At 41.4% G+C, this 12,917-nt stretch overlaps 1 protein-coding gene across 1 annotated transcript in view; it reads left to right on the top strand.

The window, feature by feature from the left end:
• Positions 1-1,797: 1,797 nt before the first annotated feature.
• usp43a (ubiquitin specific peptidase 43a) overlaps positions 1,798-12,917 on the top strand; it is a 128,397-nt gene continuing 117,277 nt past the window's right edge. Inside the window, exon 1 of the mRNA XM_011473836.4 lies at positions 1,798-2,805. Within this exon, the coding sequence (XP_011472138.1) occupies positions 2,191-2,805 (615 nt within the window). The 5' untranslated portion in view covers positions 1,798-2,190. The remainder of the gene's footprint in view (positions 2,806-12,917) is intronic.

Raw genomic sequence — 12,917 nt, 5'->3', positions numbered from 1 at the left:
AAGACACCAAAACTGCAAATATTGGCTTATACATAACCAGCCTTTATTTTTACTGGTGTGAGAGAGTAGCAGAGGCAGCAATGTGTCAAATATGTCTGCCATAAGCACACTACTATCTTTCAAAGTTTCAGAACGTTTTAATTTTTGAGGTTTTTGAAACCCTCAACTGATAAAGTTCTGTTCCAAATCCAAAATAAACGAATGTGGTGTGTTAGTCAAAAAGGTTTTTATTTATTTATTTTAAAACCGTTTTTCATTGTCGTAGTGACTTTAATCTGTTTTTTCCTTTATTGGTTCTTTGATGTGATTTGCACTTCCTGGGCCACCGTTGCCGACTCTTGCTGATACACAGCTGGTAGTCCAGTTTTCTAAAATAAATAAATAAATAAATAAAACTGCGGCTGGGGAAATCAGGGTTTGTTTTTGAAACTAACTGGTGCGCACCTGATACTAACTGATGCGCACCTGATACTAACTGGTGCGCACCTGATACTAACTGGTGCGCACCTGATACTAACTGATGCGCACCTGAAACTAATTGATGCGCACCTGAAACTAACTGATGCGCACCTGATACTAACTGATGCGCACCTGATACTAACTGATGCGCACCTGAAACTAACTGATACGCACCTGAAACTAACTGGTGCGCACCTGATACTAACTGGTGCGCACATGAAGCTAACTGGTGCGCACCTGAAACTAACTGATGCGCACCTGATACTAACTGATGCGCACCTGAAACTAACTGATGCGCACCTGAAACTAACTGGTGCGCACCTGATACTAACTGGTGCGCACCTGAAGCTAACTGGTGCGCACCTGAAACTAACTGATGCGCACCTGATACTAACTGGTGCGCACCTGATACTAACTGATGCGCACCTGAAACTAACTGATGCGCACCTAATACTAAGTGGTGCGCACCTGATACTAACTGATGCGCACCTGAAACTAACTGATGCGCACCTGATACTAACTGATGCGCACCTGATACTAACTGGTGCACACCTGATACTAACTGATGCGCACCTGAAACTAACTTATGCGCACCTGATACTAACTGGTGCGCACCTGATACTAACTGATGCGCACCTGAAACTAACTGATGCGCACCTGATACTAACTGGTGCGCACCTGATACTAACTGATGCGCACCTGAAACTAACTGATGCGCACCTGATACTAACTGATGCGCACCTGATACTAACTGGTGCGCACCTGATACTAACTGGTGCGCACCTGAAGCTAACTGGTGCGCACCTGAAACTAACTGATGCGCACCTAATACTAACTGATGTGCACCTGACACTAACTTGTGCGCACCAGCACCAGAAATTAACTGGTGCGCACCAGTTATTTTATTTTTTTTTACTTCAAAAACATTTTTTTTACTTCAATTTTTTCCCCCATCAGTGGCCCTTTAGGGGCTCCGTAGTTTCTGAACATTTTAATGACAATAATCTATTCTAAAATAGAATGAAATACTCCCCCCCCCCAAGTGCCTGTAATACATTTTACTGGTGGTGTTTTATTTTTGAGAACTGCAGCTTGTTAAAGAATTTAAACTTTTTACATGTCACATACATCTCCAGATTGTCGAGTTTTCACAGCTTCCTTGAAAATCATTAAGGTTTTCTTTGGAAGTTGGAAAACCAAACATGAGGTGATGCAACACTCCTACAGGGGGCAGTTTAAAGCTGCGGAGATTGACACCTGCGCAAACTTCCTTGTTCCTGCTGAGTAAACTGGATAGGAAAGTTTAGATGGAATGAGCCAGTGGTTCCATGTGAGCGCACTCATGTCGCAGTGAAGCCGCAGAGTGTCTGTCACAACAGTAAGCTGTGGTTCCACAGAGGAGGGAGGGAGGAAGAGCGGGGTTTGGAGCAGTCCAAGCCCGCCTGGCGCGCGCTCTGGCACGGCGAACCTCTGATGAGGAAGTGCGCTGTGAACTGAGGAGGAGTGAGAGAAGCCACATCGCTTTCAGGAAAAATGACATGGAAGACAGCATTTGGGATTAAAAAGGGACAAATCTAGTAGTGACCATGTGTCCCCATGGCACCAGGTCTGAGGTTTGGTGAATCTGACCGAGGCGGAGGGTTAGAGACGGCAGGCAGGCAGACAGACAGGTGCACTCCGAAGTCCCTTTCATTTTTTTCCTCCTCCTTGGTCTTGGGAAGTGATTGAGCCATGGAGAGCCGCAAAGACAGCAAGCACAGAAAACAGCCGATGAAAGCCAAAACCTCCAAGCGGAAGGAGAAGAAATCCAAAAGTGGCCCCTTCACCAGGAGGAAATCGCTGCGCTCGTTCGGGAATTTCATGGGCAGGATCCTGAAAACTTTGGGCAGTTTGGCGCACGCCGACAACGCGGAACCGCGGGACGCGGACGACGACGACGGGGGGTTCGGACGCAGCACTTCGGCCCATTTGAAAAGCGACTTTTCCCACAGCTCCAGGGACGGAACCGCGAAAAAGAACTCCGTGGTCTCCTCCGCTCACGGCTCGGTGAAAGAGAGGCTGTCATGGTGCTACGGCGACAAGACTCCAGGAGTGCTGGGGCTGAAGAACCACGGCAACACCTGCTTCATGAACGCTGTGGTGCAGTGTCTCAGCAACACGGACCTGCTGGCCGAGTACCTCGGCTTGGAGCAATACAAATCGGACATTTGCCAGGGTAGGGTGAACGGGGAGGAGAGGGGAGAGGAGCCGCAGGCCGTCAGGGGAGAAGTGACCGAGCAGCTGGCGGCGCTGATCCGCGCGCTCTGGACGCTGGAGTACACGCCGCAGCTCTCCGTGGACTTCAAGGTGAGGACCGGTCAGATCATGTGTTTGTGATGGACCACAACTGAATTAAACACAAAAACAAATCAACTCCACATGATCCAGCTGTGTTTGAATGAACCCCACCGTGGAAGTGGGCTGGGCAAAAACAGTGATTTCAGTGGAGACACACCTCTAGGAAGTGCTGTGTCACAAACACCAGGTAGAAACCAAAGGTCACCTGAGGTCACTGACTGCCATTAAAAAAAACTGCAGATCGAATCATGTCAGGATCCCAACCATTAGAACTGTGCATAGGTGTGTGTTTAAGTGCGTGGGGAGGAGTCAAAGTTTAAAAAGTTTGGGTGGAAGCATTCTGGTCGAGAGGTCAGCAACAACCAGTGTGTCCTGTTTCTACACAAACTCAGATGCATACAGATAAAATCTTCTAAGCTCCTGAAAGACAAATAGCTCAGTAGTTGTATTTTTTACGTTTGAGTTCCGGTTACTTATTACTCAATGTGCCAGATGAGTTTGACTCATCTTCTGTGGCATTTGCAGCGGTTCGTCTGCATTCCCGGCCTTCCTTGACTGATGTGAAGAGAGACAAGAGCCTCGATCTGGTATAAACTGCTGTATGCGTGGAGTTGCAGGAATTTTCCTGAAGCTATACAGGCAGGTAAATCTGCTACTGCTAGCAGCGTAACCAATAATAGACTAAATTGATGAATCAATTTATATTCCTACAATTCAATCTGATCAATCTGTCTAAAACAATCAACCTATATTATTATAAAATCACTCCAAAATGAAATAAATCAATTCTATGGATCATGGAAAATACCATTTTGAGGCATCGTGGGTTTATTTTACTATGATATAACAATGATCAAGTGGCATCACAGCAAAAAATGATCAAGCCATCATTACAGTCAAATGTGTGGAAACACCAAATGTTACAGACATGTGATCATACAGTTTGGTGGAATGTTCAGTTTGTATTATTCTGATGTGGAAAAATAACAGTGGGCGGTACTTTAGGAAACTAAATCAATTTGCCATCAACTTCTTGTTTGCTTGTTTTTTTTGTACACAAATTTAATTTACACTTTATTATCTTTCAAGAAATACAGGAACTCTGTTTTGTACCAGGTATTTATCTCTGAGTCACACTGGTTGGAATCTTGACATTATTTGATCTGCAGTTTTTGCAAAGGGATTCAGTGACCTTAGTTGACCTTTGGATCGTTCACAATGAACCAATATTGACTATGGATCGTATTACCACAATTTTTGATATGAATCGTATAATTCTTAAAATGAATGGTTACACCACTAGCAACCTACAAACCTTTGTCTTTGTGCAGTTTAAGACGCTGAGAATGATGTTAAAATATTATCATGAAGCATGTACACCAATAGAAGAAGGGAATGGGAAGAATGGAACAGTGCTATGGGTAAAAACCCCTCATTTTATTCTAATTGTGAAGCATGGTAGAGGGAGTATTATGGTTTATTCCTAGTTAATTTGGGTCTACATTTTTCTTTTACTCCGGATGACATAATTGTAGCAAACACAGCAGCATGTATGGAAACAAGAACCTGACTTGAACCTTGGAGAGTCACAACAAATTCAAGAAACATCTTGTTGAGTTTGCTGCAGATAAATGTTTCTTTTCAATAACTGCTGGACTGTTCGTACCTTTTTGTTCCTTTTTAACCTTGACTTCGGAATAGGTTTCACATCTAGTCTTCTCAACTAGTCTTCTCAACTAGGGTAACAGAGATATATAGCTTTTGGAAAGAGTTCGGCTCCTTTTTCTAATGTTCAAATTTATGTGATTTCTATTTGCAAGACTCAATTTCCACATAAATAAATCAGATATTTGCCTGTTACATAGCTGTTTTATATGACATCTTTCATGTCAGAGTGAAGTTAATGCACTTAAATCAAGGTGTTAGATGTTGCTTTGATTTTGTTCCAATTTTCTCTTCCTTTGGAGCAGAAGCTTTTTCTCTTATTTGCCCCGCTGCACTGACGGCCTGAAAGCGGGAGAAAGCATGTTTACTGTGGAAAGTGCATTCAGCCTGGAAAAGAGGGAACCCCCTGCTGAGAAACCAATAATGGTGTGCACTCACAGGGTGGGGGGAAAAAAAAAAAACACAGACCGAAGGAGGGGGGGGTGACATTGCTCACAACCTAAATGTTGTAGTCATCCTCTGAAGTTTTATTCACCCCTGTAAGAAGCAGAGATCATGTCGTTTAACTGCACCAGTCGTCTCTGTAAAACATATTTATTAGTTTCTTTTGCAATTTAAGTTTGAGATTATTTCTTGAAAGGGATTTATGATTCCACCCTGGGTTTAGTTTTGTTTAAAATCAAAAATCAACCAATCAAATCCAAGAATTGATTTATTTCCTCTTAAGTAATCAGAAAAAAGCTGTAATAAGTAAAAATTTTATTCATTAAAATTCAAGTTTTGTTCATTTAATCACATAAAAATAGATTTTTATAACCAAAGATGGGTTACAGAATCAAATGTGAGAAGTATTTATTTTATTTTGAAAGCTTTATGTGGAATTGTAAATTTGTTGAGTAGTGACTCTCTTAGTTTAGTGTTTTTGTTCTACTTGAATCTTTGAACCTGAAAAATAGAAAAAAACATTACTGAGGATGCTTGTCTAATTATCTTTTTTGATAAAAAAAAAAAAAAAATACTGAGTGTATAAGTTGTACTTTATGTTCTTGCCGACCAGAACAAGGATGTTTTTGGGTATCAATGCTAAGCAAGTTTATAACACAGTTGCATATTTTGTTAATTTTGTCAAGTGTTCATTCTTAAATGCATTTTGTTAGAGTTTAAACATATAAGAGGAACCTTCCCTGATAATGATTTAAATTTTGATAAAAGACTTACTAAAAAGCTGTTTTATTGCATAAAAAAGCCCTCAAATGGCTTAAAAGAAAAAAAAATCCTGATTAATAATATTTTTCAAGTGAAATATATTTAAATTGTATACATTTCTTTTTAAATCAAAACTATTAGATTGCTAGCAACAGTTTGTGACCTATTCAGGGTCTACGTTTGTGTGAATTTGTCTTAAACTGAGAACAAAAGCTCTTCAACAGTTGAACAAATGTGATGTATCATAAGTTATGAAATGTTACAGAAAGATTCAGGATCTTAAAGTGTAATGAGGGTTGTAACGGTGTGCACCTGAACAGATTTATAAAGAAAAAAATGTCCAGGGTTTTAAGCTCTTCAGCCCATTTTATATTCCGCCAACAGGTTTCAAATCCTCTGCCCTTATTTGATTACGCTGTGTCAAAATGCATCTGTGCTTACACACAACACTGATCAGCTTAGTGGAACTGGCTGCTGTGAATTCCAGAAATGTCGCAGTTTCTGTTGGTGGTGTGTTGGTTGAAGCTTTCGGGCCTCACGGTGAGAAATTTCAAATCCTGACTTTTTTTTTTTCTTTCATGTTTACATGTTTTCCTCATGGGGATGTCAGAGTGAATCACTCTTGTGTCTCTGTTCGTTCGCCTGTGATGGACCTGGCCAGACTCTGACACGAGCTCTAATCCCTCGGTGTGACCCTCAGTGGGATGAAGTGGGTTCAAAAAAGGGGCTTCTTACTTTGATGCGACTCAATCTATTTCTTTTTCTTGGTCAAATAAATAAAGACGGCCAAAAAAGTTAGGGAGTGGAGATTTTTCTTTGAAAGGTCTTTGTGGCGATGCATTAGGAAGGTGTGTGACGGCACCAAGACTAATTGTTTGTTTGACTTGTGGCGTCTTTGCTGTCCTCGGATGACCTTCCTCCTCCAGCACCCTGTGCCATCAGCATGTATACGGTGTTGAGATGAGGCCCACCTGGACTGTCTGTGCAGAGCGGCTCATACCAGATTGATTGCTGCAGCTTCTCAGCACAGCAGATGGCACACATTTTTCTAGGAGATGTTAGAATTGTTTTATAGCAATTTTCTGACTTTATCATCCTTTTTCCACATAAAAAAAAGCCCATTTGTTGTTAAAAAGCATCGATTTCTTTTTTGACGTAACTAGACCACAAAGTCTCATTTCACCTTTAAAAAAAAAAAAGACACTACTGTGAATTGATGTTATTGTCATTAATATGATAAATATAAATTTCATTTTATTGCATAACAAAAACATAAAGAAAAAATTGCCCCCCCCCCCCCCCCCCCCCCAAAAAATAAATAGTTTATAACGTTTGACAGAGGTCACATGAATACATTTCAAAATAAAATACACCATGTACCATATAGAATCCTCTCAATGCAGCAAATTTAGCAGAAGGTATTGTAATGTCAGCAGTTTTAAAAATAGTTTTTTTTCAGGCACGAGGGGATTATAATCCTTGACTTTTTCAACGATAGGAAATCCACTTTATAATACGGAGTGCTTTATGTACAAAATCTGGTTGTGCTTACTGATCTCCAACTGAAATTCTGTGCCACATGGCGTGCCAAAATCTGTCAAAATGTTTTCTTATGGCTGGTAAATAAGCTATGAAGCCACAATGCTTGATGGATTGTTGGAGCATTATGGCTCCCATTGTCTGGATCCTGGCACAGTCATACATACTGTTTGTGAATGAAGTATGACTTATCCGACTGTTTTGTTTCGCTTGATGCGCCTTGTAGTGTGGAAAAACAGAGGGGGACCTGGCTACAGACAAGATGGTGCCTGACTACATCGGCCATAAACGGAAATTATACAATTTACCCTAATCCTAATCCCAACCCTAGCCTTAACCGTAATTCTAATCCAAAAGGGTTGTAAATTGTAGATTATTTCATTAAATCTTAAACCAGGAAAAACTGTAGCTGTTGGGTTCGGCGATTAAAGTATTTTATTATTTTTTTTAATGATGTGTGGGGGGGGGGGCTTTAGTTTCGGTAGAGGACTTTTGGTTACTGATGTCTGCATCCAGGTCCTCTTTGGAAAATAGTTTGCTTTTTAAAATAAAACAAAATATTCAACCAGAGAGTCAGAGAGGGGTAAAAGTGTCACATGTGGCTTCAGAGCCTCAGGTTGTAGACCCCCATGGTGACTACTTCTAGAAAAGGGTTTCCACAACAATCTGCAGTTTCCCATTTGATTTATGTGCAGGATTGAACCCGTCTTTATTTTCCTGCTTTCTTTTCATCCTAGTTCTCTTCCGTTTGCTCGCTTGGCCGTGCGGTGTGTTCCTCCAGCTTTTGATAGTTTGACAGTATCTGCTTCCTGCTCTGTCAGTTTTGCACCCGGCAGCAAATTTTCAGCCTTAGCTGTGCATCCACAGAGAATCAATGTCTCAGTTTCAGCGCAGCCCGGGGGGGCGGTCGTTCTCTAGCCTGCAAACCACTCTGAGGTCATGATATTCATCACATCCTTTTCATTCTGATGGGGGGGTAAATCACCACACCTGCTATCAGACTTAAAGACTGATGCTCTCAGATCTACAGGGGACCAGTGGATGAGATGGGAAAGAGTGACTGTAGGGCAAAGGAAGAGAGCGGGAGAGGGACAGGTGCCACACAACTTGGAGAGGCTAATTTGTGTGTGTTTTGTGTCTGTGTGTGAAGCAAGTGTAGCTTGATAGAAGCTCAGCTGCTACTGATTAATGAATAGAATGACTTTTCCACGACAGAGGAATACAAAGATGGAGTGAACAAGGCGCAGAAGGGCTGTGGATTTGAGCGGAATAGATGGTTGAATGATGAGCAACAAACGTGCAGCATGGTGGTCCAGCAGCACATAAAAAAACAAAACAACTATTGTCATTCCAGCCACACCTGTACTTGAGAAAACGAGAGGTCGCTCAGTTCCTCTTAAGGTAACGCCTCATTTTATGTTGTCATTGTGGTTCTGCATCCAACTCGCAGGAATCCATTCAGACCTGTTCGGCCGGCTGAACCACTTTGCAGTTCCGTGAGATGCTGTGCATCTGTGTGTGTGTGAAGTCGCTGGTGGGGGCAGGTGTTTGTTTGTTTGTTTGTTTGTGTGTGTGTGTGTGTGTTTGTAGTGAGCTCCAGCCCTGCCAGCACTTCCATTCAACATTATTCATGGGGCAGGAGGATGGATGTGCAGAGGGCATGAGGGGGTAATGGTGTGAGGTGAAGTAAAGGTTGAAAGATAACGCAGTGAAGCAGATGGCTGGGTGTGGGAGATGGGGAAGAGGATGTTCTGCCTCTCCTAAAAGGTCTTGCTCCCCCTTGCCTGCCCTTTGTCATTCTCAAACTGTTTTTGCATCTTTTGTTTGAGTACTCATTGAAAAGTTGTTGACATTTATTCCAGATTATTTTTATTTTTTTTTGGAGTTCACCAATTGATTTGCCACCTTTGGGGGATCAAGCAATACTTGCATGTAACGGCCGTGTCACACAGTCACTACGTATATTTTGTGCAATTCCCACATGTGAAATTTTGGTCTTTCGTGATACATGCGTGATATATGTAATTCATAAGTCTTTCATCCGTCTGTTTGTTGATGTGCATAGATGTCCGTCGAGGGTTTCGGTCTTTTACGTGAATTTGGTTTTGAGCTGTTCAAAATTTTAGGTCGGTTGAGAATTATGCAGTGTGCATGTTTTACGAAGTTTATGCCCAATTATTACGTCAATCTCACGCAATAGTGGGGGATTTCTGCGACATGCATATTAGGGTTGGGCGATGTCCTTTATATTGGCAGTTGACGATGTTTGCAGTAAACCATCGGGATGGACGATGATATCGTCGGGGGGGGGGGTATTTTAAATTTTCCGTTATTATTTAATATTATCCGTTATTTAACTTTATTACTTTATTTATTTTATTTCCAAACTCATGACTGATCCGTGATGAAAAAATGTCCAGTATAAACTGAGGGAAGTGACTTTAACAAAAAATATAACAAACAAAAGAGAACAGAAGTTGTCCGCTCCTGCACTTTATTAGTCAGTGTGTAAGCTTTTCAAAGCAGAAATGTCGCTCAGTCCTTATAAAACGTTCAAACAATTACGTGGATTTGTGTTTCCAGTTGTGTCCTGCCAAAATAAAGGCTGATGTTATTCCCACATATTTACCTGCAGCCAAGATGGAGATTGCAGAATTTCCCACATGGATTTTATGTTCATCAAAGGCTAAATTTTGTTAGCGCGTGTTAGCCTTCTCCTAGCCCTGGCTTCTTCCAGCTCCGTTCTTCCACAAAAAAAGCACTGACCACACGGATTAAATTTAAAATGATGAGCGAACAGGCGCTTCATAATGCCCGTGACATTAAGAAAAGCACGTTTAGAAGATCATCTAGGATATTACCGAGCTGCCAGATATCCATGTATGTTGCAGCTTGGCTTATACAGCGGAAGTTATTTCCTCTTCTGGTATTTCAAACACTACTGTGCATGTGCAAATTATTTATTCCCACCGAAAGTGTGACCCATATGAACGTTTGTTATAATCGGCAAATGGTTTTCTGGGCCCATGAACACGGTTGGATTCTAATCCGACCATTGATCCGATCAAGATATTTTGCACATGTAACCGCAGCTCATGGTGTCGACTCGCAGTGTGGCATCACGATGGTGTCTTTCCATCGTGATGTCAGTCTGCCATCACGTCCATCGACACAACCCTAATGCATAAGCATATTTGTGGCTTTCCATGACTAATTCACCTATGCTTACGTATGTAGAGTCTCATTTGATACCAACATGTGTCCCTTGTTCCTTATACCCAGAACATTAGAGATGTTAGGTGTTTTGCTTGAATTCGAAACCAAGACAAGTCACTTCTCCAATGTGGTTGGGCCATCTGCAGTGCAGGCTGACCAGTTGACCTCTGTTTTTCCCCCCAAACCAACTCCCATTCCATTACTGCACTAAATGAAGCAAATCTTTTTTCTGGAGCGGACGGCTGGCTTTCGTGGGCTAAGAATTTGATTCTTAGTTGATCAATACTGCTTGGAGTAATCTCTGTGCTTCCTAAAGCTTTCTTTTCTACTCCCTTTTATCCTCTCCTTGGCTACTTCTAAAGTGTTTACTCAACAGACACTTGAAAAGCCGGGCTGAGCTGTTTGCACGTCAGATTTAGAGGACTGTGGTTGTTTGCAAAGAAACTTGACATTTCAACTCACCTGCCAATCTTTTCAATGTATCTCCATCCTGATATTTTTATTCTGGGAGACTAAATGATACTATAACAAGTCTAGAAATGTATTAAAGTCGTCATGAAAAACAATTACCACCAATATTATTTATATAGTTGTGAAAACAGTTTTTGGATGATCTAATAATTTTTTGATATTATTAGATTGATTGTTTGGAGAATGTCCACTGGCTCATTCTTTTGGGACAGGAAATGGATAAAATAACAAATCACAGTGAAAAGCTGGTTAAAACTTTTTTTGATTTGATAGCAAGTTGTTTATTTTTTTAACAATTTGTTAAAAAATGTGAATCGTAGCTTAGTAATATCCTTATTTCTCATCTACATAAAGACATTTTGTTGCAGATGCATAGGAAATGACATTAAATAAAAGGAAAGGTTTTATGATGTGATTTCAGAGTCCTGCAAGCAAGTCATGTATCTGAACTCAAGACTTTTACACAATAGCACATGTTCCTCACCTATCCAGCCTTGTATTTTTTTGCATTCAGAACTTACATTTCCTCTAATGTACACAAACTACTTGTTTTATAAAATTATGCAATACTAGACATGCTCCTCTTCTTTATTAGACATAAAAACTGGCACCATTCTTTACTCGGCCTTTCTCAGCTGCATCAAAAACTGTAATAAAGTATGAAACGGGCCCGTCGCTCTCCCTCATAACCCCCTCTTACTAGTAATCAATTATACAAAAGGAGTCATGTCTGGGAATACACCTTCCCTGATTTGCAAGAGTGTCTTTGAGGCTGTGTGGCATATTTCACCGGAGACGCTCTTGTAAACAGAAATCAAAATGATGAGTAAAATTAGCATTTCCAGCTGCGCCACATGGAACTGATGGGAGGGGTGGGGTAGCAAACTGCCACTGTGAGTCCGGCAGGAATGGTGGTCTCTTCTTGACTGGGACAGACCAGCGTCCTTTTTGTTTTTTTCTTTTCTGGACGACAAACAAGATTCCTGCATTCTCTTAAGTTTCATTTTCGGAGTCAGACGAGAGACGCAGGGACTCAGAATCTTCTCTGCTCCCTCCTTCCATCTGCCCCTCCATCCCCCGTCAGTGCACCCTCGCCGTGATGAAGCTCATTAGTGGGCTGCCTTTGTCAGCCGAAATTTGTGTGAGGGAGGGGAGGGGAGGGGGGGTCCATCCAGTACTGTTTATATTTAGGTACAGGTACGATGTGGTGGTTTTTAATGAGCTGTGGAGCCGAGCCTACATCCTGTCAGTCACAAACTCACAGAGGCAGAGTGGTGGCCGCCTGACTGTAGTGTTAATGTGCTCCTAAGTTGTGTGTGTTGTCATCCGTCAGGTTTTTACACTCTCTGCCACTTTGTGGTGATTGAATTAGATGGAGGGCCGCTTGACTGTAGTAACACCTGTCAGGGTTGGATAGCTTCCTGTGAGTCATCCTTTGGAAGGCGATGCACGAATGTGCAGGAAGAGTTATCTCCCTAAAATACTGCTGCCTCCAGAGAACATTTCTTCATTTGGAGTTTTGTCAGCTGCCGGGCCCAGCAGTCCTTCAGCATTAACAAACTACTTAAAATTTAAGTGGATAAATGGTTATAGCTCTTCTTCTTTTCTTTTTTTATATATATTTTTGCTCCTAAATCAGATTTAGGAGTGAGTGTGACTCATGTTTGTGCTCTGAGTGTTAACCATGAAAAAATCCTTCCATTAAGATGGGGGAGGAAGTTTTTTTTTAATTACTGGCACCTTGCTGAAATGTGTTCTTAAAGACCTACTCCAATCATCTTTGATGCTGTAATCAAAGATTTCCTAGTGGTGTTATACTTATAAAATTGCCATTTTTAACTAAAATCTAAAAACTCGTTGACATAGTTTCTGCAGAATCATTAGAAATTCACCTCTGAGTTGTTGTGGAGCAAACTCTTTCCTGTCCGTTACAGAGAGCTCTTTGTTTACACTCTCTCCTGCTAGCTTACAGCCTCTCACACCCCTGACATAACATTAGCGGTGCAATAAAAGTGGCCAGCAAT

The sequence above is a fragment of the Oryzias latipes genome, chromosome 1, assembly GCF_053564925.1.
Source record: "Oryzias latipes strain Hd-rR chromosome 1, Olatipes_Hd-rR_3.1".
NCBI classification, from domain to species: domain Eukaryota; kingdom Metazoa; phylum Chordata; class Actinopteri; order Beloniformes; family Adrianichthyidae; genus Oryzias; species Oryzias latipes.
This window is presented reverse-complemented; position numbering and strand designations above follow the sequence as displayed.